Genomic DNA, 27,975 nt, shown 5'->3' on the forward strand with positions numbered 1-27,975 from the left:
TGAGTGATATGATCAAACTGCACTTTAAGGAAATCACTTTGGCAGTGGAGGTGTTGGGATGAGGAGGAGGGAGAAAGACTAATCAGAAGGATCTAAGATTATGAAGAAAATAAAAGGAAATGAGAAATCAGGACTGGGCCTTCGAGGGCACCCATGGCTGGTGGTATAACCTGGACAGAGTATCCAGCAAAAGTAACCGAGTAACCAAGAGCAGGGCCAGGTAAACCTAGAGAGGGGAGAGTATCCGAGGTGAAAGAGGAATCATGTCAAAGACTGTGGATGTCATGAAGGATGAGGATTAAATATTTCATTTGTGAAATAAGGGCTCCTACTTCTCCCTTCCCACAGTGTTTGGCCCAGAGGATGTGCTAGCTAAAACTGTGACTTGGGAGAGCTGCCCCATGTTTTCTTTGCTGCAGAGGACACAACACCTGGTTACTCATGCCCACCTATGCAGTTTATTGCCTTCTGGGTTTCAACATTTTCTTGGAACCCTGTTAGGGAATGGCCAAGGTGGCAGATTTTTGGTTATTTTCCAGCTCAGTCCACATGACATCATTACCTCTGTCTAAAAGGGACTAGACAAGAGAATGGTGCCAAGAAATTTATTATCCAGGCATCTATTGGGAACCAATGGCTTTGCTAAGTTAGTAGTCACTTTGAAGGAATTAAAAAGCACTTACACAGGAGTTGCAAGATTCATAAATTTGTTTTAATGGTCTTTATTGACAAAAAAAAAATCACAGCATTTCAAATATTATTCAAACACTAACAGTAGCAAAGGGCACCAACAAGTGACAGATACAGTATCCCACATCTGGATAGCAGGCAACACTGAAGGGCATGAGAGTATTGCCCCTGCTGGGGTGCTGCCCCTCTCTTAATATCTCTGGCCCCTCCTCCCCAGCACCTCAATGTCACCCCTGAGATCAGTTAAAAATGTGCAGAAACGAAGACACTTTAGAGGAGGTTGGGCCTTTCCACTCCTTCCTCCTCATTTTACTGCCATGAAAACAGATTAGGTTCTTGGGAATGTGACAAAAAAAACAAAACAAAACATTGCTTTCACACTCAGGTTCAGGAAACCTCCTTAGGGAGATGCAATCCTGTTCATTGCACTGACCCAATAATCTCATTAGCACATGGTTGCTAAGAGGAGAATAAAAAGGCAGACAGAGTGCATCTCTCAATGGTGCTGTGCTGAATACAACTGGCAAGATAACTTGAGAAACTGGACCAAACTGATAGGTAAATCTCTAGGGATAAGGAAACTTGCTAAATACCAATTAGCCTCTAATAACCCTGAGGGCAGGGACTCCATCCACTCTACTCTACTTGTTTGTCTGTCAAGCACTTGGTAGCAATAGCCACATGGTAGATGCTTGATATTTCTTGATGATCTTAAAAGGGAATGCAGTCTATTCTAAAGGCAATAGGCTATTAAACCAAAGTTTAGCTTATTTACCTATCAGGTGCCAGCTCAGACAATTCCCTAGCCACTCTTCTTCCCATTTGAAACCTGTGTTTTGTATTCTAGATACCCAGACTTAGGTCCTAGGTTGGAGGTTACCCCACACACTCTTCACAGGACACTGGTTCTCAGGCCCAACCAAAAAGACACTTAATTTAGGCAGAGGACTCTAATGAAGACTTTCCTTTGGTGACATGCCTGCTGCCTATGGTTAACAGTGCCTTTTTCAAACCCATCTAAATCTCTCAACAAAGCAGATCTTCCTATTACCTTTACACTTTTTTTTCTCGTCTAAAATTTTTTTCTGAAAGAGAAGATAGGGTTGATATCAGTAAGTCTTTTGGGGGCTGTTTACAGCACTGCTTATGTGTCTTCTAATTTAGATGATGTTTCTTTGCTGTACTGGGTAAGGGTTGGAATTTTACAACTACACACAGACCCCAAGCATTACTGAGGCTCAATCAAAATATACAAGTTACCAGACAATATAAAAGGATAAGAGACCCCAAGGAAGACCAGACTTGGTAATCTATCAGAGTCAGGCCATCTAAGCACTGGCCTGTCACAAGTTCAAAAGACAATTGGCAGTGGACAGTTTCAAAAAATTGCCAGTTCAGACTTGTCCTGGTCCCACAGAAAGAACTTCTGCCTAAGAACATGATAGCTGAGTGGCACAGAAATCTGAAAGTGCTCCAAAAAACCCTCAATTCAGTCAGAATCTTAATACTAATTCATGCCTCCCAGGGAACTTTGTCTATCTCTTCACTAAAACACCACAACACTGTACATCATCAGGGATAAAGGAAGGAATATTTGGCCCCTTATATACTCAAAGACAATAATTGGAAATGCCAGAAACAGTTCCAGATGCATTTCCTTTGTTCACTACTTAATAAAGTACTTTAGTATAATTCCCTATCCTAGCCAAACAAGTAATTTGGGATTAGACAACATAACACCATAGGGAGAGGGGTGACAGTTGTTGAAGGGAGGCATAGGAATAGTGCAAGATCTCAGAAACTACCATCCAAGTAAGTACATACACTACTATAGTACAGTTACTGAAGCATCTGCAAGTCCTATTGGCTAAAATTAGAAAGCCAAGAGAGGCATATAACAAACATTGCACATTCATTCAAAGGCATTCCCAAAAAGACAGTCACAGAAGTCAACAATACTTTGCAACAATACATGGCAACATCACAACAATTTTGGCAACTTTCCCCCCTTTCCCAAGTCCTACCCCAGTGACTGCCAGGGAGTTCATAGGCCGGCAGAAGGTGATAGGACCAACCGAGGGTGGAGGAAGGCTGCAGAGGCAGCTGAAAAACTCAAATAGAAACTTTCATTTATCTGCTGGTTAAGTAGCCTACTGGTTGACTAGATAAAAGAACAGACCCAAAGCCTGCCTCACACCTTCAGCAGTCAGGGCAAGGGATGCAGCAAGGTATTTGGAGCATCCTTGATGTCAGAGGCAAGCAAGGCAAAGCTGAACAAGGCAGCACAAAGTGCCCAAACCATGTAACAGTAGGCAAGTATTCCTAACCCTAACTAAACCATCCGGATTGCTTGGATTTGTGGGCCACAAGGGAAAAGGAATCATAATCTACCTCTTACCCCAAAGATGGGTCCATTCACTGCTCCTATGGGAAGATGGCAGGTTTAAGTAGTGAGTCAATGTAAGCAAGTTTATCTTTTCATCCCAGTGCCTGAGTTCAGCAAAGACACAAGGCTCTTGGCAAATTTAGTTAGAAACCAATTCTGAAACTGGCTTGTAAAGCTAAGATGAAGTGTTTCAGTGTCAAAAATCAACTTTTCTTTAAAAATAAGTTTTTCTGTTGTCGATCTGTGCTATATTTCTTTGCATCTGCTGTACCCGTTTGAAGAAATGGGGGGGAGTGATGCCAAGTAGCTTCAAATTTCCAACTTGATAAACCTTGGAATGAGAACATGACAAGTCCAATCCTGTTTTCCACCTGATCTAGCCATCTATAAATTACAGGTTGGTTCTAAATGTCCTCATCCTTCCCTTTCCCCAGATCCTTGTAATGGTACCAACTAGGAACCTGGCACACCTATTGTAAAGATTTGTTACAGCCCTGGCTAAGAAAATAAAGGTAAGTTTCTGAAAAAGAACTCTTTAGGTAGGAGTCTCATCTGCTTTTTTTTTAATTTTCCTACAGCGAGGGGGGAATCCTTTGGTTTTGGCCAGAATGATTCTCCGTGGGTGAGCCAGGTTCAGCTTTGCCTTGCCTCAGCATATTTACTGTACAAGAGCAAGGTTGAACTTTGGAGAGGGGCTCTGCTGGACTTCCCTATTGATGTCCAGGACTTCAGTGGAGCCAGATTCTTAGTTCACATCCGAGAGCCTCGTTCCTGAAGAATCTGAAAGAGAATGAGGTGAGGGACTTAGGTTCAAATTTTGATTTTAAAATGGAGGTTGCTAGGCTACTTACATAAGGAGAGAGATGTGTGGCTACTTATTAGACCCTCTTTGAAGAGCAGTTTTAACTATTTAGGACATGGAGGGTATAGCAGAAGCCTTAGTCTCACTTGGCAGGGTATAACCTCCACTTTAACAATCTGAGGGCCAAGCTGTTCTTGAGGCTGCCAACTGCTATGGTTGAAATTCTGCTGTTCACCATTCAAAGTGAGGTCTAAGGTCTGTATGTTGATGGGGCAATGATAACCTTAGGATCCTTAATTCTGAGAGTGACTTTCATTAAGGCTCATGATATGGATTTGGAAAAATTTTCAGGGTAAGGAGGTATTTTTATCAGTTTAAGTTACTAGGTCTTCAAGGTTTAGAGAAAGACACTAAATGGCAAATTCACTATAAGTTTCTTACCTTTGCCTTCTCACTAGGCTCTATGACAATACCATTAGTAGAGTTATTTAGCTCCCTGGAGACAACACAGAGGAACTCTGTCTGATCCTCATTTCCATAGGTATAAGAAGATCCAATATTTATTAGCTGAGGAAAAAAAGGAAGGGAAGAATGAATATACAGAGTCAAGATTCATTTTTCTGCCTTCTGACACATTCTCATAAGTGTATCTACTCAACAGAATCCAATATAAACTTTCAACAAGAAAATTCCTCCTTGAGGGATATATATATATATAACAGCTTTCCTTCTAAAAACATAAAGAATTCCTGGAGTTCCAAGTCCCTTTGTTTGTAAAAGAAATTCTGTAACTGATAAGAAAGAAGTCTTCAATGAAGCCAACAAATACAAAAATGGAGGATGAAAAATCACTAGAAATACAATCCTAATAATTAAAAATCATATTATCAATCCCAAATCAAATATTGAGGAATGAAATAGAATGTTTTTTTGGTGAGAAATTGTGAATAATCATAGCTATCATTTTCAGTCAAAATGTCTATGTGTAGAACTGATAGGAAAACTGTACCAAAGAAATAGTTGGCATGTTAATGAGCTCTGTAAGGTAACAAGTATATCGTCTGCCCAGAGGCTAAAGTGTTTCCAACTTTTGGAGTGAACTGGATTCAGTAATTTATTCTGGGCAGGAAACAATCAGTAGGGAGAAGATGAGTCTGTAAACAAGGACGACTGACTGGAACACACACTAAACTGGAGTTAGGAGACTTTGGCTCCACAGCAAGTACTGGTTGGTTCCATCATTGGGTAATCATTTTACTACCACTGTTAACAACAACAACAACAACAACAAAAAGGAATCACTGATACTTTGCCTTTTCCAGCTCAGAGTAAAATAATAAATCTAATATATAATACCTTTAGGAGAATGTCTCTTAAATGCTTACTTTATACCTAGCACCTGTGCTAGTAAGCACAGGAGCCACAAAGAAAAAGTAAAAAACAGTCCCTGCCCTCAAGGAGCTTAAGTCCTAATAAACAGGGAACAAAGCATTCAGAAATCAATAAATGCAAGATAAATAAAGGGAACACAGGAGAAGGCATTAAGTAGGGAGGTCCAGAAAGGATGTGCCACTGGAGCTAAGTCTTCAAGGAAGTCAGGGATTCTATAAGGAGGAAATTAGGAGGGAGAGCATTGTAGATATGGAAAAAAGAGAAAAAGGAGATGAGCATCACAACTGAAGAATGGAAAGTATTCTATTATAAAAACAATTTTTTTAAAAGAAAGAAAGTAGGGGGCAGCTAGGTGGCACAGGGATTAGAAAAGTACCCCTGGAGTCAAGAGTACCTGAGTTCAAATGCAGCCTCAGACACTTAATAACCTAGCTATGTGACCTTGGGCAAGTCACCTCACTCCATTGCCTTGCCAAAAAAAGAGAAAAGAAGAAGAAAGTAGGTCAATAAAACTGGACCATATGGGGTGGCTAGGTGGTGTAATGGATAAAGCACTGGCCCTGGAGTCAGGAACACCTAGGTCCAAATCTGGTCTCAGACACTTAATAATTACCTAGCTGGGTGGCCTTGGGCAAGCCACTTAACCCCGTTTACCTTGCAAAAACCTGAAAAAAAAAAGGAAAAAACAAGTTTTTGCTTCCTACTTCTCTCTCATCATTAGTTCATGGGTTTATTTACCATTTTTATACAAGGGATTCCAAATCTATATATTCAGCTCTATTGTATCTCATGTACTATAGTCCCTTATCATCAATTTCTATCTTGATATTAATAGCATCTCAAATTCAATATGATAATATTGGAAATCACTATCTTTAACCTTAAACAGGATCTCCCTCTCCAGACCTTTGTGTTTTTTTATAGTAATAGCAGTTTTAAAAAAATTTATTTTGAATTTTATAATTTTTCTCCTAATCTCACTTCTCTTCCCCCACCCTCCACAGAAGGCAGTCTGTTAGTCTTTACATTCTTCCCATGGTATATACTGATCTAAATTGAATGTGATGAGAGAGAAATCATATCCTTAAGGAAGAAAAATAAAGTATCAGAGATAGCAAAATTACATAATAAGATAACGTTGCTTTTTTTTTTTTAATTAAAGGTCTTTGGTCTTTATTCAAACTCCACAATTCTTTCTCTGGATATAGATTGTATTCTCCATTGCAGATACCCTAAAATTGTACCTGATTGTTTCACTGATGGAATGAGCAAGTCCATTTAGGTTGATCATTCCCCCCCCCCATGGTGCTGTTAGGGTGTACAATGTTCTTCTGGTTCTGCTTGTCTTGCTCAGCATCAGTTCATGCAAGTCCTTCCAAGCTTCCCTGAATTCGCATCCCTCCTGGTTTCTAATAGAACAATAGTGTTCCATCACATTCATATACCACAGTTTATTAAGCCATTCCCCAACTGAAGGATATTCACTCAATTTCCAATTCTCTGCCACAACAAACAGGGCTGCTATGAATATTTTTGTATAAGTGATGTTTTTACCTTTTTTCATAATCTCTTCAGGGTATAGATCCAGTAGTGGTATTGCTGTATCAAAGGGTATGCACATTTTTGTTGCCCTTTGGGCATAATTCCAAATTATTCTCCAGAAAGACTGGATGAATTCACAGCTCTATCAACAATGTATTAGTGTCCCAAATTACCCACATCCCTTCCAACATTGATCACTGTCCTTTCTAGTCATATTGACCAGTCCGAGAGGTGTGAATTACCTCAGAGATGCTTTAATTTGCTTTGATTTCCTCATCTGTAAATTGCCTTTGCATATCCTTTGACCATTTGTCAATTGGGGAATGGCTTGTTTTTGTTTTTTTTTTTAATTTCACTCAGTTCTTTGTATATTTTAGAAATGAGTCCTTTGTCAGGAATACTAGTTTTAAAAATTGTTTTCCAATTTACTACATTTTTTTTGATCTTGGTTACAGTGGTTTTGTCTGCACAAAAGCTTTTTAATTTAATGTAATCAAAATTATCTAGTTTGTTTTTAATGATGTTCTTCATCTCTTCCTTGGTCATAAACCACTTCTCTTTCCCTTTTACCTGCTGGTGATAGGTAAACTATTCCTTGATCTCCTAATCTGCTTATGATATTGTTTTTAATGTCTAGATCCTATATCCATTTTGATCCTATCTTGGTGGTGTTGGTCTAATCCAAGTTTCTGCCATACTAACTTCCAATTTTCCCAACAGTTTTTATTGAAGAGAGTTTTTATCCCAATAGTTGGACTCTTTGGGTTTATCAAACAGCAGATTACTATGATCATTTCCTGCTATTGCACCTAGTCTATTCCACTGATCCACCACTCTATTTCTTAGCCAATACCAGACAGTTTTGATGACTGATACTTTATAATATAACTTTAGATCTAGTAGGGCTAAGCTACCTTCTTTTGCACTTTTTTTTTCATTAAATCTCTAGAAATTCTTGACTTTTTATTTCTCCATATGAATTTAGTTACGATTTTTTCTAACTCATTAAAGTAATTTTTTGGAATTTTGATTGGTAGGGCACTAAACAAGTAGTAGTTTAATTTTGTTAGAATTGTCATTTTTATTACATTTAGCTCGGCCTATCCAAAAGCAGTTGATATTTGCCCAGTTACTTAAATCTGATTTTATTTATGTAAGAAGTGTTTTCTAATTGTTTTCAAAAAGTTTTTGAGTCTGCCTTAGCAGGTAGATTCCCATTTTATATTGTCTGAAGTTACTCTGAATGAGATTTCTCTTTCTAGCTTTTTCTGCTGCATCTTGCTAGTCATATATAGAAATATTGAGGATTTATGAGGGTTTATTTTATATCCTGGGATTTTGCTAATGTAGTTAATTATTTCTAGTAGTTTTTTAGATTTTTTTGGATTTTCTAGGTATACCATCATGTCATCTGCAAAGAGTGAGAGTTTTGTCTCTTCCTTCTCAATTCTAATTCCTTCAATTTCTTTTTCTTCTCTTATTGCTGAAGCTAACATTTCTAATATGATACTGAATAGTAGTGGTGATGATGGGAATCCTTATTTCACCCCTGATCTTATTGGGAATGCCTCTAGCCTATCCCTATTGCATATAATGCTTGTTGATGGTTTCAGATAGATACTGCTTATTATTCTAAGGAACAATCCATTTATTCCTATGCTCTCTAGTGTTTTTAGTAGGAATGAGTGCTGTATTTTGTCAAAAGCCTTTTCAGCAATTAATATAATCATATGATTTCTGATAGGTTTGTTATTGATATAATTAATTATACTAACACAAACTTTTCTATTTTTGTTGGAGCACCATTATCTATCCAGATATTGCAGTTCAAGACCTTGGAATCATCCTCAACTCTTCACTCACTATCATCTCCCATAATTAGTCAGTTGCTAAATGGTGACCATCCTGGTTCAGGTTGTTATCAACTCTTAACTGGACTTCTGCATTTGTGTAATTGACTTCTCTTTTTTCAACCCCCTAATTTGTCAATCAACTTAATAATCGTAAAACACAAATCTGATCATATCACCACCCTGCATGAGAATATTACATGCTTCCTACTCCCTCTAAGATAAAATATAAAATCAACTTTCACTTTCACATATGGCTCAAGTCAATTTTTCTATATTTCACATTATACCTCTTCATATACTCTTTGTTCTAGCCAAACTAGCAGATGCAATAATATGTTGAATATGTTTGACACCCTTTCCTAACACACCCATGCTTAATTATTTAATTATAAGCTCCTTGAGAACAAGGACTTCATTTTTTAAGAAAATCTGTATCACTTCAAGAGCAATATTTTTGAGATGATCAACTATGGTAGCTCTTCTCAGTAATACAGTGATCAAGGAAAATTCTAAAAGACCTGAAATGGAAAATGCCATGCAGATCCAGAGAAAGAACTACAGAATCTGAATGAAGATCAAAGCATATTATTTTCACTTTTTAAAATTTTTTTTGTTTTTTTTCTTTCTTGTGGTTTTCCCCTTTAGTTCTGATTCTTATTTCATAATATGACTAATATGGAAATATGTATAACATGATTGTACATGTATAAGTTATATCAGATTATTTGTTATTCTAGGGTGGGGGAAGGGAAGAACACTTTACAAAAATGAATGTTGAAAATTATCTTTACATATAAATGGAAAAATAAATCTAGTAAAAAATTGTATCTTCCTCAGTGGTTTACAATCTTATACATAATAGATGCTCAACACATTTTTAATAGAAAATAACAAAGTTGACACATTCCAAAACAGAACTGATTTTAGAAGGAAAAGTTAAATGTAAATTCTGGAAATGAAGACAAGGACCATATTTAATCCAATGGTACAATTAGTTCAACTAAGAAAGTTTTGGTTTTGGAGGAATATGGACATTTTGATAATTAAACAATTCTGTCTTATAGGCTTTACTTGAAAACAATTATGATGCACAAAAAAAAAAATAATTCTTTTACTCTGTTCACTTCATTTTGAGTAAGAGACTGGTAAAGTTAGAAAATTCTGCCACCTTAAGGAAAAAAACAGTAAGCTTCTGACCTGACAAACTCCAAAGTATTGGCACTGAATGGTCTCTACAGAACCAAAAGAATCATGTACAATGAGTTCTATAATCCTTACTTAGAAAAAGCTTGATTTGTAAATATCTCTGTACACACTGTCTCTCCCCCCCCCCCCCCCAATGTTAATAAGCTTCTTGAGAGCAGGGACAATTGCTCATTTTTTTAATATCTTCATCACATCAGTGGCTGGACCATTTGATAAATGCCTGTGGAATGACTGATTAAACTGAACAAGAGATGGTCAAGGTTTATTTCTCAATGAATTTAAACTTTTTCATATTGTAACCACTTAATGTATTTTACTGAATAGGGTACTAGTTATACATGTTAATACTTGGGATCACTAGAAAGAAAAATAATTCCTCATATAAGAATAGTTTGCTAAATAAAGTTTGTTTTTCTTTTTTCCCTCTGGGCATGGAAGGAAATTTTGAGAGGAAAAAAGAAACAAGGGTTAGAAGTTATAGAGGACTTCAATACATTCACTCAACAAAGAGAAGAATTAGAAAGTCCCAGTTTTATTCTTAATTCCACCATACCTAATTTATGTCATCCCCAATTCTTCATTTTCACCCACCCCACAAATATCTAATCATATGCCAAATATTGTCATCTCTTTCTAGTCTTAGGTCTTTTTTTTTCTTTTCAAGGCTTTGGGTTAAGTGACTCACTTCATCTCTTCACAACGTTTTTGGATACATACCTTTCTTTCTTTCTCTCTCTCTCTCTCTTTATTTCTTTCTTAGTTTTTTTGCTAGGCAATGGGGTTAAGTGGCTTGCCCAAGGCCATACAGCTAGGTAATTATTAAGTGTCTGAGGCCAGATTTGAACTCAGGTACTTCTGACTCCAGGGCCAGTGCTCTATCCACTGCGCCACCTAGCTGCCCCCATACCTTCTTTCTACTCACAGCTACTGCTCTGTTTAGGCCTTCATTCTTCTTGTTTAAGCTACTTTAATAGTATTAAATTTGGTTTCCCTGCCTCAGATCTGTTTCTCCTCTGAGGTCTCTTCCATCTTTTACAAAATTGCTAAAGTGATTTCCCTAATGAATAAGTCTGACCATAACACTCTATAGCTCTAGAAATAAATAAACATATAATAGCTCTTCATAACCAGTCTTTTCCTATAGTTCCATCTTCTTTTTTTTCATCTTCTTTCACACCAGTCCTTCCACATTCTCTACTGAACAGTCATATGGGCCTACCTGCTATTCCTCATATGTAAAACTTTACCTCCCATCTCTTTGCACTGGTCATTCTCTGTGCTTTTCTTTAAATTTCTGCCTTCTGGGATCCTTGGTTTTCTCCAGTGTGCAGCTAAAGGGTAATCTGTTGAAGGAAGCCTTTCCTGTCTTTCTATCTTCTTCCCTTCCCTCTAAGGTTATTTGGTATTTAATGTGTATATATCATATATGCATATATACATATCCCTGTGTCTCCATCCCTAGACATGAAGTCCTTTGGGACAAGGGCTGTTTGGTTTTTTTAACTATTTCCTCAGTCCTGAGCTGATTCAGCTCAAATACTCAGGGCCCCACTTTCTCCTTTTGTGCAAAGGGATATCACCTAGACCTAATAATGTCACCAGGATGTGATTGGAACTGAGAAAGTATAAGAAGAAGTTTGGGTACCTAGAAAGATGCACTATACAGCAATCAAATTTACCTGTTCAAACTTCCAACCATCAGACATGGTAGAGACCATCTGTGTAAGTTCCTCCTCTTGACACTGCAGAACTCTGTATACATGCTTCACAGGGCCCTACAATAAACAAAAACAGATTTTTGAGTTGAACAGGAGGACTAAAAAAAAGTCACTATATTTCTCTCTCTTAGGTTTAATTTATTAACTCTTAAGTTTTTAAAAAACCCTAAAATGTGGAGAAATAATTCACTTTCCTGATCTCATCAGAAATGATATGATGCTCTCCAGATTGAGCTAATAGGAAAATGTTAAGCTATTGTGGTTGGAAAGCCTCCAAAGAATTGGATTGCAGCATCAGAAAACTGAGCTAAGCTTCTGAGAGCTTTTTTGGAATGTGAGAAAGCATTACTGGTAGGGAAGGGGCACCTAAGAGACTGCAGTGGTTTTTGGTCTTTTCCTAATGTCACAGACCACTAGGGTAGGAATGTAGTAAAGCATTTTCAGAATATTTTTACATGCATAAAATAAGATACATAGGATTACAAAGGAAACCAATTATATTAAAATATTGTTATCAAAATATTTTCCAGTTTAAGAAAATCTAGATGATAACATTCAGTATTTATATATCTCAAATTGTAAAGGACTATCAATTAACAAAAGAAAACATCTGCTATATGGGCTCACTGACTGATTTATCTTTGACTAGGAAAAAGGTGGCCTTTAAGTTACCTGGCAAGAAAAAATAATAGCAGGACTTTCCCATATAAATAACCTACAAACCAGCAAATTGCTAGGGGCACTGAGGAGAAAAAAGACCATTTTAATCCTAAGTGGAGGTTCTGCCCCAAGACAAATCAGTCTGGGTCAAGGTGTTTGCATATCAGTTGTGGTGATGGTTCAGCAAAGTCTGACTCCTGGTGACTGCATGGACATGCCAGGTCCTTCTAGCCTCCACTATCTTGAAGTCTGGCCAAGCTCATGTTTGTTGTTTCCCAGATACTTTCTATCCATCTCATCTGCTGTCCCCCTTTCCTTTTCTCTTATATCCTAATTTCAAGCAGTAAATATAATGAAATGTGTTAAAGGTCAATGTTTAACTTTACTTGATTTGGAAACAAAGTGAGTACCCCTCAAATAGAAAACCTTTAAAAAAAAAATTGTGGTATCAATTAGAGAAGTATTATTGAATAATAAGAGAATGTGGCAAATAAAAAAGAAAATAAGGAAGATAAATATCCAAAATACAGAAACAGGAAAAAAAATTACAAGATGACCATAATAACATAAAAGAAAAATATTTTGTAAGGTTATAGCAGCAGCTGTGAAGGTGCCATTTGGAGAAGGCCCTGCCACTCACACAGACACACCCACCCACTCACACTCAGAGACATATAAACATACAAGTTTCTCTTTCTAAGGCGCTTCGCCATCAGCAGGAGCAGGTTTTGAAAGTAAAGATCCTCAAGGTTTTCACTACTATAACCTTAAAGATGGTAATTATCCCACTTTCCTTCAGGTGAATGTTTTAATGGCTTTTTTTTCCTATGATGGTTTTTCCCCCCTTAACTTCCTCATTTTGAGAGAGTAGCTAGTCTCAGAATCATGTGTGTTTGGCCAAGCCTGAATTGTTTTTAAGCATTTAGGAATATACTTCCACACAGGCTACCTGACTATTAAACTGAGCAGTACATCACCCTTTTTACTCCACACTCAGAAATGGCTAAGATGGTTGTTTGGGACATATTCCACATAAAAGTTTAAAACAAATTACTTGTGAAGTTATGTTCTCATTGTCCCGTATCCTTTCCTTAACCAGTCGAACAAGAGATGCAATGTTGTAAAATTCCGCTTCTTCCAAGACACCTAAAATAAGCAATCAAAACAAAATGCTTTGTTCACTCAACTCTGCTCATGATCTTTTGTTTGTTTTTCCAACTATGATTCTAGTCTTTCTTCCTTACTAACTGGAGACATATCTTGAGTTACCTTCTTTGGAATGTGTTTCTCAATCAATGATCCAAACCATGGGCCACTGTAGCCAGTCATATTAGATTCCAGATTTGTAAAATGAGATCTCTGAGGTCTAGAGCTTACAGTTCGAGAACCAGGATCCATCATTTAATAGTGTCTCACTTTCAAGATTGGAGTTATAGTCAAGTTCATGTGGTTTTGGGAAGTAGTTAGGTAGCCTAGTAGTAATAGGAGTGCTGGATCCAGAGTTAGGAAGATCTGAGTTCAAATCCAGCCTCAGACAATTACTAGTTATGTGACCCTGGTCAAGTCACTTAACTGGTTTTCCTCAGCTTCCTCATCTTTAAAATGATGATGATAATAATATCACTTACATTCCATGGTTGTTTTGAGGACAATATGAGATATTTATAAAATACTTTGCAAACCTTAAAAGTGCCCTGTGTTAGCTGTTATTATTTACTCTCACCCAGAACACCTCTTGATGCTGCTAGGAGCAGATGGAGAAAGAAGTAATTTAAAAATCTGTGATATTGTCCAAAAGGGAAAAAAAATTCTTTCATTTATTTAGACTTAATGTAACAAAGTGATTTGTACTAGATAAATTTAACAAAACCCAACCAACCAGTGCAGCACTGTATGTCAAGGCTATCTATGTTACATTTTCCAGAATCCTGTCCTATAACAACGCCTGAAAAATCTGGACTCTGTTGGATTAAAGGGTAGTCTCTAATTTTCTACTAGATGTCCTCAGTGAGACGGAGCAAACTGCTTTAGAAAAGTGATTAGCTACAGAGAATTGTCTTCTCTAAAAATTAAAACTACAAAGTAATCAAGAATTAACTTTCAGAATCAAACATACGGGTCATGTAACTTGGCAGGGCTCCCCTAAGAAATAGGATCTTAAAGAAATTAGTTCACAATTTAATTTTTTTTAATAGCCCTTAGTGGCAAATTAAAGTAAAAATTGAAAATATCAGTGTGAATTCTCACTGCCATCAAATGAACTTTCTTAGACATGATCATATTTAGAAAGAACTTAGAAAAATGACTGTAAGCTTGGGGAAACCTTTTGAACCCATATGCAAACATGAATCAAGTATTTTCTTCCTCACTAAAGGAAAAGATTGAACAGAAAAGTGCTCCCATAGATAAGACCTGATAAAGGCATCTTTCTGCTTGCTTTCATAAACTTGATGAACATCTCAACCAAAATGTATCAGTGAGAACTAGATAGGATGAATAAACCTATACCTCAGAGGGTATTTAAAAATGATCAAGTAAAATAATATATATAAAGCACTTTGAAAACCTTAAAGTGCCCTATAATCATCAGCTATTATGATGATGCTCAAACAAAAAACACCTGCCTTACCTTTCTAGCAGTGGTTTCTTACCTTCTTCTGCCAATTCCTTATTAATGATGAGCTTCCCATGGCGGAGGTAGTTTAGGATAGGACCAAAGTATGTTGGATCTCGGTCAATCAGATAGGCTCCTGTCTCATCCTGTCAGTCAAGTATAAGAATGGTGTTTCAAAAGGATCTTTTAAAAGGCAAAAGACTTCAACTTCCAGACAATACACAAAGCCCATCCATCTCACCAGTTAGAAAATTCTCAGTAAGATTCCAAGTCACTGAATGTTAAACTGGATGAGATCATCTTACTAAAGGAAAATTGAGGTCTAGAGTAATGAGAATACTAAAGAAAAAAAATCACAGAGCATAATAGAATTAGATAGTAGATCACCTAACTGCCAGGTTTTTTTGGTAATTACAAAGGTTTTTGCCAAGACAATTTGCTTGGGGTTATAATATTTGAAAATAAGGGTCAAATTGTACACACATCCTATGGTGGGATAGCTTTTCAATTAGGATATTATAAAAATTCAAAATCACACATAAAAAATTTATGAAGTCTGGCATTAATAAGATTCTTCTAAAAGATATGTTAGGAGAAAGCACAGAAAGTTTTAATATTATAGCATCTGTCTTTGAATAGATACCTTTAAATTTTTCTAATGTTTCTGAATTACTTTCCTAATTCTGAGAAAAACTATGCCTGGGTTCTGAACTCTTTGAAGCTCAAAGTCAATATTTGCATAGATGCAATAGATATTTGCATGCCAATAGCAAATTCACACAATCCAGCCAACTGTCCTGACAGGACAGGAAGAATCAGGCTCTGGTTCAGAGCTATTCTAAGCCTATTCTACTTCATGTAAAAAAGAATAAAAAATTGACTTAAAATTGCAACAAGGGAAATTAAAGTTGGATAAAAAGAACTTCTTGACAAAGAAATGTTTTGGAATCTTCTCCAAATATCTTTTTTTTTTTTTGCAAGGCAAATGGGGTTAAGTGGCTTGCCCAAGGCCACACAGCTAGGTCATTATTAAGTGTCTGAGACCAGATTTGAACCCAGGTACTCCTGACTCCAGGGCCGGTGCTTTATCCACTCCGCCACCTAGCCGCCCCTCCAAATATTTTAAAAATAGAATAGGCATTAGTCATTTGGGATATATATATTAGGTGTTATCATTCAGGTAGGAAAATAAAATCAAAACAATTATCCATTGAGTACCCAATTCTAGCTAGGTATCATGCTAGGTGTTAGAGGATATGGAAAGAAGTTAGAACACAGCAGTCTAATATACTTATATTCAGCTGGAAAGACAACCCTCAAATAGAGAAATAGAAAAATAAAAGGATTAAAGAAACAAAGATGAATCTCAATATTTTATGATTCCACATCCCTATCTTATTCCTACTTTATACTCATTTGGGAAATAACCTTTCATTGAAATTAATATGCCTTGGAGCAATTTGGTTTACATTTATCCCTTCTACACCCTGTTGGAAAAGATGAGTCAGAATCAGGAAAGTACATATAGGGGTTCCCCTTTATCCTTTTAGTGCCCACAGTCAATCCTCCAAGGCTGCTCAAACTTTCTCTTCTTCATATATCCCCTGGTCAGTAAATCCCAAAGTGAGTAACTAGACTTTTGTAGTATAACTTATGAAAAGTTGGTGCACTTCTCTCTTAATACTTTTTCCTTTTCCCAGTCTTAACACACCAACCAAACTTGTATGGAAGAACTATATTTGGATGTAGTAAAAATAATTTTAATAAGGATCATAAGATCTAGGTCCTAATTTTAACTTTACTACAAACTTGCTGTGTAACCTTGAACAAATCACTTCAATTCACTAAAGCTCAATTTCCTCTTCTGTAAGATGAGGGGATTATATTAGATTTCTCTCAGGTCCCTTCCAGCTGTACCATTCATGATCACAGATCACTATCCCTGACACCAAGATTAGATCTGAGATTCCAGGAGAAGCACTATGTTTTTGTCTGTTAAAAGTCTTTACAATTTCAGCTCTAACTTACAAGATGAGCAAAAGAGATAGGATGATCAATCAACTGAAGAGCATTAGTAACATGAACATATATTTAATCAGGTACTATGTCCCTGGCACCATATTAGGCATTAAAGATACAAAGAAAAAAATGAAATAGTTTGCCCTCACAGAGCTTACATCCCTCCAAGGGAGAGAACCTGTACAAAATAAATTCAATGTAAACTGGCAGAAGAGAGAGGAGAATCAATCTTGCAAGACACAAGCTAGGAGAGAGAGAGATGCAGAAAATGTTTTATTACTTTATGAAGGTGTTGCTTGAACAGTTTTGAAGGAAACAAAGAATTTTAAAAGACAGAGGTATGGTGGAAAAGCATTCCAGACATGAGAGATACCTAGTGCCAAGGCTCAGAGACACATCCATCATGTGTAAAAAAATAGCATATATGCCAATATGCATGGACCTAAAAGTTCCTGGAGAAATGTAATGAAGACTAGAAATATAGGAAGGGTCTAGGAAGTAAAGAGCTAAAATGCAGAGGAGAGAAACTTATATTGATCCAAGAGGTAATAGAGAGACATTGGAATGTACTGAGGAAGGGAGTAACATAATAAGACCTTTAGTTTAGGAAGATTACTTTAGCAATTGCAAAGAATATGGACTGGAGAAGAGGTGGTTAGGTGGTGCAATGGGTAGAGTGTTGATCCTGAAACAATAAAAGATCTGGGTTCAAACTATGCCTCTGACACTCAACCAGTTACATGATCTTGAGCAAGTCACTTAACCTTTGTGACTCAGTTTTCTCATCTGTAAAATGAAGGTATTGGATTTGATGGTCTTCAAGTTCCCTTCCAGATATAAATCTATGTTTTGATCCTATGAGTGGAGAGAAATGAGGCAGGAAGACTAATTAAAAGTTTTTGCTAAAGAAGTAAACCAAAGAATTTCTGCTTGGGGCATAATGAGTTTAAGATAAAGCCTATAAGAAATTCAGTTTGAAATGTCTATTCCCTTCCCTGGGAACCATCTACATAGATCATAGAAACTAATGAGGTTATTATGTGAGAAAGCATAGAAAAGAAAAAATGGCCTTGGATAGAGATTTGGAACAGCTGGTGGGTGTGGTGTGGAGGGATATGTGGCAAAAGAGCCTGAGATGATAGGTTGGAGAAGAACAAAGAGAGCAGAACAGACCCCAAAGAGAAGAATATCCAGGGAGAGAAGATAGTCAATATTGGCAAACACTGCAGGGTACAGATCTGAGAAATGAAAAGTCACTGGATTTGATAGCTAAGAAGGCAATAAGTTTGGAGAGAGCAGTTGAACGATGAGGTCAGAAGTCATTCTGCAGAAGGTTTAAAAGAGGGAGAGGAAGTTAAGATGAGGAGTGTAGCCAGTTTTTTAAAAGAGTTTAACAGAAAGAGGTAGACAAGTTTGTAGGCAGTTAGGAAGGAAACTGTAAAAAGGGAGAATTTTTAGAGGAGGTCAAGAAAGGAAGAGGAATAAATATGAGGGAATGAATAGAGGTCAAGTTCACATGAGAGAAAGGGATCCAGGAAATAGAAAAAGAGGATTCATTTCCAAGTGCTGAGAGATAGGATGGCAGTAGTGCACTGAGGAGAAAAGTTTCCTGAGAGGAATGGGAGGAAGAAACAATTTCGTGTGAACCTCTTTTTAAGAAAGGAGCTGGAATTCTGAATATTCTACGCTTGCTATACATCAAAGAAGTAGAAGAGATTACAAGCGTGGCCACTCAGAACCAAAATTTAAAACTCAATGGCCTTTAGAGATCAAGGATCACTTACTCTAGCCACCTCATTTTACTAATAAGAACATTAAGACCCAGAAAGGTTCTGCCTTTCCTCAATGCAACACAGTTGGCAAGTAGCAAGACTATTTCTAAGCCAGGTGTTGATTCCCCATCCAGAACGGGATGCCCAGAAGCCCTGTGCGAAGGTGAGTGTCCGGGGGCTCCTGGGGTAGCTGCGTGTGTGCATTCCTGTGGTGGGCACTACCTTGGGGGGGGACGAGACAGACGGAGGAGTCGGGGGAGGCAAGAGAAGGGGCTGAGGAGGGAACCTGGAGGAAGGGCTTGAGCCCGCAGCCCGGCTTTTCCGCAAAGCCCCGTTCTGCTTCTGAACTTGACCTGGGGCTCTAGCACCGCACCTCGGCTCGGGCCGGGGGCCACCCCGAGTCCCTCACAGCGCGGCCTCCTCCTGAGTGCCCGCCCCGGCCCCCCGGGGCGCCCCTCGGAAGGTGCCGCCTTCCCCTCAAGCTCCAGAACTGGCTCCCGTGTTTGGGCTGGTTTCTGCCTTTCTTTACAGCCTGCCGGGGGAGGGGAGGGGCCGGGCTCACCTTGTCCGAGTCCAGCTCCGGGTCCTCCTGGCAGCACAGGCGGCACAGAAAGGACTTGGGCTCCCGGCCCAGCGTCTGCCGGGTGGTCACGAAGTAGGTGCCGCCCACGTTGAGCCGGACCCAGCGGCCCGCGCCCCCCGCGCGCTCGGGCGGCCCCGACCCGGGCTGCGGCGGCGGCGGGGCGGCGGGCCGGCCGTGGGCGCGCGGAGGGGCCGCGGCGGCCACCAGCGCCGGGGAGGAGGTGCGGGGGCTGCCGCCGGCCGGACCGCGGCAGTCCCCGAGGCCGCCCCCTCCCACCGCCGAGTCCACTTGCAGCTCCGCCATCTTGGACCCCTCCTGCCCGCGCATCCCCGGACCGGCCCATTCCCACGGCGCGGCGGGGAGAGCCGGACCAGCCCAACGGCAGGGGAAGGAGGGGGCCGCTCCGCCCAGGGCCCGGAGCCGAGCCGGCCACGCCCCCACCTCCTCCGGGGGCGGGCCCTCGGGGGCCTTCTCGCTATCCCATTGGCCCAGGCGGACGGAAGCAACGCCTCTTCCGGAAAGGCATTGGGTGGAAGGTGATTTCCGGTGACGCTTTTCCGTCCGCTCTCTGCCCGGAGCAGTCCGCCGGCGGGGTCGGTGAAGGTGAGTCGGCGTCGAGCCGCTCCCTGCTTTCCTTCTTGCGCCGCTCTCTTTGGTGCCTGCCGCCTCTCTCCTCGGTCTTCCCTTTAACGTTGCGGCCTGCGCCCCTCACGCTGCACCGGGGTCCTCCGCTGCGTGCCTGTGGGGCTCGGGGATTCCACCCGTCAGGCCGGAACCGGGGCCGGGGGGCAGCGAAACCCAACCCAGCAGAGCCTGGCAGGTGAACGCTGCGCGCAGATGCGGACAGAGCGGCCGGACGGGACTCGCCGGCGACCTTGGGCCACTTCCCTCGTCTGCAGATGAGGGGCGGGAGACTACGGCTTGTCACGGCCTTTCCCTCCCCAAACCTCGATTCTTTCCCACCTAGCACTCCTCCATTCTGCAGCTCCAAGACCGTGGCATGCCCGCGGCTAAGGTTATCTGAAAGTTGAGGTGCTTTTCTGCATGCAGTCCTTCTCCTACTTATGCTTTCTAGGATTGCCAAGTCTTAACCCAGAAGACTTCCTTTGAACCCATCCAAGTAATGAAACATAGAGGAGGGTGGAGCGACCATTAAATTTTTAATTTTTTGAATTTTGAAAAAAAATTCCCCCCATCTTCCTCTTCAAACAACCCCTTTCCCCTCAGGAGGCTTTTCTTTTTATTTGAGCTCAGTTCTTCCTCATTTTCCTTTTGTACTACTGTCTCTAAAAACAGTCACTTGTCACCTTGCTTCTATTTTATTGCCTTGTTTTGTTAGACTCTCTTCACAGAATCATAGATCTACAAATGGAAATTATGGATAAATATTTAATGGTACATATTAGATCAATAACATAAGTTTAGGTGTTGTTTGCTCAAAAGTTTGAATTGCCCCCTTTCCACTTAGAATCTTTAAATTGAGCATTAAATACTTACTCTGCTAAGAGTTGAAAATAAAAACACAAAAAGACAATCCCTATCCTGAGGAGTTTATATATATTCATTATATCATTACGGACTCTTTCTTTTGTTTTCTAACCCATTTTGTTTTCTTTATTTTTCACAGTTCCAAAATGGCTGGACGAAAGCTTGCTTTGAAAGCTGTTGATTGGGTGGCATTTGGGGAGATCATACCTAAAAACCAGAAAGCCATTGCTAATGCCTTGAAATCCCATAATGAATATCTTACTACCAGGTAGGTAATAAAGAATCACACTCAATGGGGTCTGACTCCAAACTGTTATGGAATAACATAAAAATTCCATTTCCCTTCCTGAGAGAAAGCTTAAAGAGTTTATGTATGCATCTTCAAAATTGAAGTGTTCATAGTTCTTTAGTTTCTATTATAAGGCTTATGGAAGAAAATAGGAAACATAACATATATTCATTTTCTTTAATTGCCATGTGTCTATCCTAACTCTTGCTTTTCCATCTGGGCAGATTGGCTACCTTGCCTGAGAAGCCACAAATGATCAACTGGGCTTACTATAAGGAAAATGTGGCCAAGCCTGGCCTTGTGGATGAGTTTGAGAAGAAGGTGAGACCACCATTGAAAGCTTAATTGACATTTCTTCAAATTAATTTGTGAGTGGAGAACTGGGAAAATTGATAACACCTTGAAAAATTAGGGTTTTTTTAGGGGTAAAAGTGAAGATAGGTTACTGGTAATTTCATTAACAGAGAAATTCAGTGAAGATGAGTATTAGCAAGATTAGTTTATAAGTGAGCTATTTAAAATGGGAACAGATAGAAAATAGTTTGAGGTACCTGTTTTAGCTTGTCTTTAGTCTCTTTTAAAAATATATGCTGCCCCTTTTTATTTACATTGCTCTAAATTATAAGAAGAATCAAATCAAGATCACACTGCTTATTTCTTTATACAGACTATTAACTTGGTTAGGAAACTATCAAATAGGCATCTATTGAAGTAACTGAAGATATTTAGCTTGAAGAAGAAAAGGCTCTAGCTGATGTGTCAAGGCAGTGAGCTGGTATGTCAAGGCAGTGAGCATAGCTTTTTGATGTGCGAGGCACTGTGCAGTGTTGAGGATACAAAAGAAGACAAAATTCACCTTCTAATTAGGGAGACAGCATAAATACAACTATGTACAAGCAAGATATATATTCAGATGGACTGTTGCTTAAAATAATTAGCAGTATCTATCTGAAACCATCAACAAGCATTATATTCAATGGGGAGAGGCTAGAGGCATTCCCAGTAAGATCAGGGGTGAAACAAAGGGGGCTCGTTATCACCACTACTATTCAATATTGTATTAGAAATGTTAGCTTTAGCAATTAGAGAAGAAAAAAAAATTGAAGGAATTAGAATTGGGAAGGAAGAGACAAAACTCTCACTCTTTGCAGATGACATGATGGTCTACCTAGAGAATCCCAAGAAATCATCCAAAAAACTACTGGAAACAATTAGCAATTTTAGCAAAGTTGCAGGTTATAAAATAAACCCTCATAAATCCTCAACATTTCTATATATGTCTAGCAAGATACAGCAGGAAGAACTGGAAGGAGAAATCCCATTCAAAGTAACCTCAGACAATATAAAATACTTGGGAGTCTGTTTGCCAAGACAGACTCAGAATCTTTTTGAAAACAATTATAAAACACTTCTCACACAAATTAAATCAGATAAATAACTGGGTAAATATCAACTGCTCATGGATAGGTAGAGCTCATATAATAAAAATGACAATTCTACCAAAACTAAACTATCTGTTTAGTGCCCTACCTACCAAAATTCCAAAAAATTACTTTAATGAATTAGAAAAAATTGTAAGTAAATTCATATGGAGAAATAAAAAGTCAGTTGCCAGGAGCTTAATGAAAAAAAGTGCAAACGAAGGTGGCTTAGCCCTACCCGATTTAAAATTATATTATAAAGCATCAGTCATCAAAACTGTTTGGTATTGGCTAAGAAATAGAGTGGTGGACCAGTGGAATAGACTAGGTGTAAAAGCAGGAGACAATTATAGTAATCTGCTGTTTGATAAACCCAAAGAGTCTGGCCATTGGGATAAAAACTCCCTCTTTGATAAAAACTGCTGGGATAATTGGAAGTTAGTATGGAAGAAACTTAGATTAGACCAACACCTAACACCCTTTACCAAGATAAGATCCAAATGGTTACAGGACTTAGACATAAAAAACAATACTATAAGCAAATTAGAAAATCAAAGACTGGTTTACCTGTCAGATCTATGGAAAGGGGAGCAGTTTATGACTAAAGAGTTGGAGAACATCACCAAAAATCAATTAGATGATTTCGATTACATTAAATTAAAAGGCTTTTGCACAGATAAAACCACTGTAACCAAGATCAAAAGAAATGTAGTAAATTGGGAAACAATCTTTATAACTAATGATTCTGACAAAGGACTCATTTCTAAAATATACGGAGAACTGTCATGTTTTTTAAATTTTTATTAAAGATACTATTTGAGTTTTACATTTTTCCCCCCAATCTTACTTCCCTCCCTCCACCCCTGCCATGGAAAGCAGTCTGTCAGTCTTTACTTTGTTTCCATGTTGTACCTTAATCCAAATTGGGTGTGATGAGAGAGAAATCCTATCCTTAAAGAAGAGAAGTCTAAGAGGTAACAAGATCAGACAATAAGATATCTGTTTTTTTCTAAATTAAAGGGAATAGTCCTTGAACTTTGTTCAAACTCCACAGCTCCTTATCTGGATACAGATGGCACTCTCCTTTGCAGACAGCCCAAAATTGTTCCTGATTGTTGCACAGATGGAATGAGCGAGTCCTTCAGGGTTGATCATTGCCCCCATGTTGCTGTTAGGGTATACAGTGTTTTTCTGGTTCTGCTCATCTCACTCAGCATCAGTTCATGCAAATCCCTCCAGGCTGTCCTGAAATCCCGTCCCTCCTGGTTTCTAATAGAACAATAGTGTTCCATGACATACATATACCACAGTTTGCTAAGCCATTCCCCAATTGAAGGACATTTATTTGATTTCCACTTCTTTGCCACCACAAACAGGGCTGCTATAAATATTTTTGTACAAGTAATGTTTTTACCCCTTTTCATCATCTCTTCAGGGTATAGACCCAGTAGTGGTATTGTTGGATCAAAGGGTATGCACATTTTTGTTGCCCTTTGGCCATAGTTCCAAATAGCTCTCCAGAAGGGTTGGATGAGTTCACAGCTCCACCAACAGTGTAATAGTGTCCCAGATTTCCCACAACCCTTCCAACAATGATCATCATCCTTCCTGGTCATATTGGCCAATCTGAGAGGTGTGAGGTGGTACCTCAGAGAAGCTTTAATTTACATTTCTCTAATAATTAATGATTTAGAGCATTTTTTCATATGGCTATAGATTGCTTTGATCTCATCTGTAAATTGCCTTTGCATATCCTTTCACCATTTGTCAATTGGGGAATGGCTTTTTGTTTTAAAAATATGACTCAGTTCTCCGTATATTTTAGAAATGAGTCCTTTGTCAGAATCATTAGTTGTAAAGATTGTTTCCCAATTTACTACATTTCTTTTGATCTTGGTTACATTGCTTTTATCTGTGCAAAAGCTTTTTAATTTAATGTAATTGAGGGGCAGCTAGGTGGCATAGTGGATAAAGCACTGGCCCTGGAGTCAGGAGTACCTGGGTTCAAATCTGGTCTCAGACACTTAATAATTACCTAGCTGTGTAGCCTTGGGCAAGCCACTTAACCCCGTTTGCCTTACAAAAAACTAAAAAAAAAAATTTAATGTAATTGAAAGGGGAGTAGACTCTTAAGAAATTTAAAAACCAAACAATTTTTACATCTGGTCCTGGATTTTTGGAATATCATTTTATTTTTTATTTTTTTGTTTGTACTTAAAGATTTTACCCTAATTTTATAATTTTTACCTTAATCTTACTTCCCTCCCCACAGAAGGCAATTTGCCAGTCTTTACATTGTTTCCCTGGTATACATTGATCCAAATTGAATGTGATGAGAGGGAAATCATATCCTTAAGGAAGAAACATAAAGTATAAGAGATAGCAAGATTAGACAATAAGATATCAGGTTTTTTTCAAGATTAGACAATAAGATATCAGGTTTTTTTTTTTCCTAAATTTAAGGTAATAGTCCTTGGTCTTTGTTCAAAGTTCACAGTTCTTTCTCTGGATACAGATGGTATTCTTCATTGCAGACAGCCCCAAATTGTCCCTGATTGTTGCACTGATGGAATGAGTGAGTCCATCAAGGTTGATCATCACCCCCATGTTGCTGTTAGGGTGTACAGTGTTTTTCTGGTTCTGCTCATCTCAGCATCAGTTCATGCAAATCCCTCCAGGCTTTTGGAAGATCATTTGACAATTGAGTGATGGGTGTCAATATCAAAGGAGAGAAAGGCATGTAGGAGAGATGTTGCAAAGATAGCGTCAGTGAGGCTTGGCAAGAGGATTTGAGATGAGAGAATAATGAGTTGGAAATGTTGCTTACAAACCTAGGTGACTGAAGAGATGATACTGTTCTCAACAGTAATGGAGAAGTTAGAAGAGGGGAGGGTTTAAGGGGAAAAATAATAAGTTCAGTTTTAAATGTCCACAGGATAATCAGTTCAAGATGTCCAACAGGTACTTGGACATGTGAGATTGGAAGTCAAGAAAGAATTTAGGGATGTCTAATTTGGGGATCCCATAGCCATAGAAATGATGATTGAAGCCACAGGAGCTGAAGAGATGACCAAGAAAAATTGTATAGAATAAGAGAAAGCCTAGGATAAAACCTTGGAGTACATTTACTTTTAGCAAGCAGTCCCCAGATAAAGATCCCACATTAAAGACTGAGCAGTGATTTGACAAGTAAGAGAACCAAGAAAGTTCTTGGAGAGTTTCACATTGTCTTGAAAATGTGAAGAGTGTCATTTACCCTCGAGTCAATTGTGTTTGTACAGGGTTTTGCCTTGACTAGAAGGGACATCTCTTTGTTTGAAGGATTTGAAGGACTACCATGGATAAAATTATCAGATTTGTGCTTTGTATTTGCAGGCAACAGAACTAAGAGGTAGGAATTACAAGGAGACTTTGACTTCATATAAAAAATTTTTTCTAAAAATTAGAGCTGCCTAAAAATGGGATGGTTGATTCATTTAGCTCATGAGTAGGTCAAGGGTAGACTGTCAGGTATTACTCTACATAGGGTGGGAGGTGTTCTTCCATTCTATATTTACCTTTATTTTATCTTTGAAATTCTATCTTGTATCTTCCTTTTTTATTAATTAGTCAGTTTAATTTATAAAAAAATAGAGATATACAGTGGTTTCCTGTGATCAATGAACTCCCTCATTTTACAGATTAGGAACCTGGGGCATAGTTTTAACTGACTTGCCAAAGGTTAAGTTACTTGTTTTTATTAAAATTTTTATTAATTAAAATTTTTTCTAATTACATGTAAAAGTATTTTTCAACACTTATTTTATGTAAGATTTTGATTTTCTTCCTCCCTTCTTCCCTTTCCCCCTCCTTCTGACAGTGAATAATCTGATATAGGTCCTCATGTGCAACATGTTAAATATAATTCCATATTCATCATGTTGTGAATGAAGAATTAGAACAAATGGAAAAAACATACATTATTTTAATTTTAAATTTTAAAAAGTGAAAATAATATGCTTTGGTCTGCTTTCAGGCTCCATAGTTCTTGCTCTCCAAGTGAATAGGGGCGGATTCTTATTTTTCATTGAAAATCTTTTAGAATTATCTTTGATCACTGTACTACTAAAAAAGAGTTAAGTCTATCATAGTTGGTCATCACAATAATATTGCTATTAAGGTATACAACAATCTACCTCCTAGTTCTACTGACTTCACTCAGCATCTGTTCCTATAAAACTTCCCAGATTTTTCTGAAATCTGCCTGCCTATGATTTTTACAGTAGCATTCCATATCACATGCATGTGCTAAAATTTGTTGAGCCATTCCCCATTTAATGGGCATCCCTTAAATTTCCCAAGCATATGATTTGAATGCAAGTCTTTTGATATCAAAGATGGTATTTCCTTCCCCCCCCTTTTTTTTTGAGAAATATCTATATGGAGTGGTTGCTGTGATCCCTCTTCTGAGCTACCTGTTATACTGTCACTCTTTCCTTGTGTTTTCAGTACAATGACCTGAAAATTCCTATACCAGAAGATAAATTCACTGCCCTAGTGGATGCAGAAGAACAAGAAGATGTAAGTGCTTAAAGTTGCTCAATTTTGTGGAATTTCCCAAAACGTAGTGAGGGTACAGTATCTGAGTATCTGGACTAAGGTGGAGTAACCCTGTCAAATTCTAGCTAGAATTGAATGAACCTCTGAATTCTCCCAAGCTTACAATGTGACTAAAGTGCTACCAAAATAGGTTGTTTGTGTTTGCCCATAGATTTGGAGTACTAAAATCCAGACATTTGAAAAATCTCCTTATATTTTTAGTTGATATTCCTGGGGGAAGTTTCCCATTTCAAGGCCAGACTACTATCCAACCCAGCTATTAAATAATTACTTGGGCTAATAATTTTGTGGACAATAGTAATTTACATTTCTATAGTTCATTGAGTTAAAAAAAACTTTCCTTGCAAATAGCTTAGAGAAAATATCATTCTTAATTTATAGATAAGTTGTATCTGCTTTAGCAACTAAAAACCTGGTACAAGGAAGCTAAAACAATTTGATAATTAAAAAATCAATGCTTTTTATCCATTCTCTTAAAGGCAAAAATTGGTGCAGATTTTGTGAAAGCTTCAAATGCTAGGATTGCAGACCTTCAGAAAGAGGTAAATTTTATTCACATTTCTCTTGGTGATACTATTTCCTTCTTCCTTCTGTAATTCCTCTTGCCTATTAGAATTCACAGGTCTTTGTTGTTCTTGCTCACTGTGGTGTACTGTTTATTACTTGTGTTTTCTCTTTTTCTAGATGGAAAAGATCAAGAATATAATTCCTTTTGAACAGATGACTGTTGAAGATTTGAATCAAGCCTTCCCTCAAACTAAACTGGACAAGAAGAATTATCCTTATTGGCCCCACCAGCCAATTGAGAACCTCTAATTGGGCCTCAAAATAAAACTGTGACCCTTCTGTCACATGCTCCTAAAATCCGGAATAAAGCAATTGTACTGTCTTATATCTGCTTTTTCCCTAAAGTGATAGGGTAGATTTGGGGTGGTTGCAGG

General features: G+C 38.3%; 2 protein-coding genes across 3 annotated transcripts; one reads left to right on the forward strand and one right to left on the reverse strand.

Annotated features, from left to right (window-relative positions):
* Positions 1 to 698: 698 nt before the first annotated feature.
* On the reverse strand, positions 699 to 19,627 carry KCTD2 (potassium channel tetramerization domain containing 2). Its single transcript, XM_074224613.1, has 6 exons — positions 19,217 to 19,627; positions 14,901 to 15,009; positions 13,304 to 13,395; positions 11,551 to 11,646; positions 4,320 to 4,445; positions 699 to 3,856 (listed from the first exon to the last, which is right to left on the reverse strand). The coding sequence occupies exons 1-6, from the start codon at positions 19,562 to 19,564 to the stop codon at positions 3,827 to 3,829; spliced, it is 801 nt and encodes a 266-aa protein (XP_074080714.1). The 5' UTR covers positions 19,565 to 19,627; the 3' UTR covers positions 699 to 3,826.
* On the forward strand, positions 19,458 to 27,926 carry ATP5PD (ATP synthase peripheral stalk subunit d). 2 transcript variants are annotated; one of them, XM_074224614.1, is made up of 6 exons: positions 19,458 to 19,840; positions 20,865 to 20,993; positions 21,239 to 21,335; positions 26,924 to 26,995; positions 27,514 to 27,576; positions 27,719 to 27,926. In XM_074224614.1, the coding sequence occupies exons 2-6, from the start codon at positions 20,872 to 20,874 to the stop codon at positions 27,848 to 27,850; spliced, it is 486 nt and encodes a 161-aa protein (XP_074080715.1). In that variant the 5' UTR covers positions 19,458 to 19,840; positions 20,865 to 20,871; the 3' UTR covers positions 27,851 to 27,926. The 2 variants fall into 2 exon arrangements, with proteins under 2 accessions (XP_074080715.1, XP_074080716.1); XM_074224615.1 differs by lacking the exon at positions 19,458 to 19,840 and adding an exon at positions 19,977 to 20,057.
* The last annotated feature ends 49 nt before the right edge of the window (positions 27,927 to 27,975 follow it).

The sequence above is a fragment of the Macrotis lagotis genome, chromosome 2 (genome assembly GCF_037893015.1).
Source record: "Macrotis lagotis isolate mMagLag1 chromosome 2, bilby.v1.9.chrom.fasta, whole genome shotgun sequence".
Classification (NCBI taxonomy): Eukaryota; Metazoa; Chordata; class Mammalia; order Peramelemorphia; family Peramelidae; genus Macrotis; species Macrotis lagotis.

Coding starts and splice junctions, on each gene's coding strand:
- KCTD2 (XM_074224613.1), bottom strand. CDS start 19,564: ATGCGCGGGCAGGAGGGGTCCAAGATGGCGGAGCTGCAAGTGGACTCG. Junction 15,010..19,216: donor CGGAGCTGGACTCGGACAAG/GTGAGCCCGGCC, acceptor CTTGACTGACAG/GATGAGACAGGAGCCTATCT. Junction 4,446..11,550: donor ATGGTTGGAAGTTTGAACAG/GTAAATTTGATT, acceptor TTTTTTCCTCAG/CTAATAAATATTGGATCTTC.
- ATP5PD (XM_074224614.1), top strand. CDS start 20,872: ATGGCTGGACGAAAGCTTGCTTTGAAAGCTGTTGATTGGGTGGCATTT. Junction 21,336..26,923: donor TGGATGAGTTTGAGAAGAAG/GTGAGACCACCA, acceptor TTGTGTTTTCAG/TACAATGACCTGAAAATTCC. Junction 26,996..27,513: donor ATGCAGAAGAACAAGAAGAT/GTAAGTGCTTAA, acceptor ATTCTCTTAAAG/GCAAAAATTGGTGCAGATTT.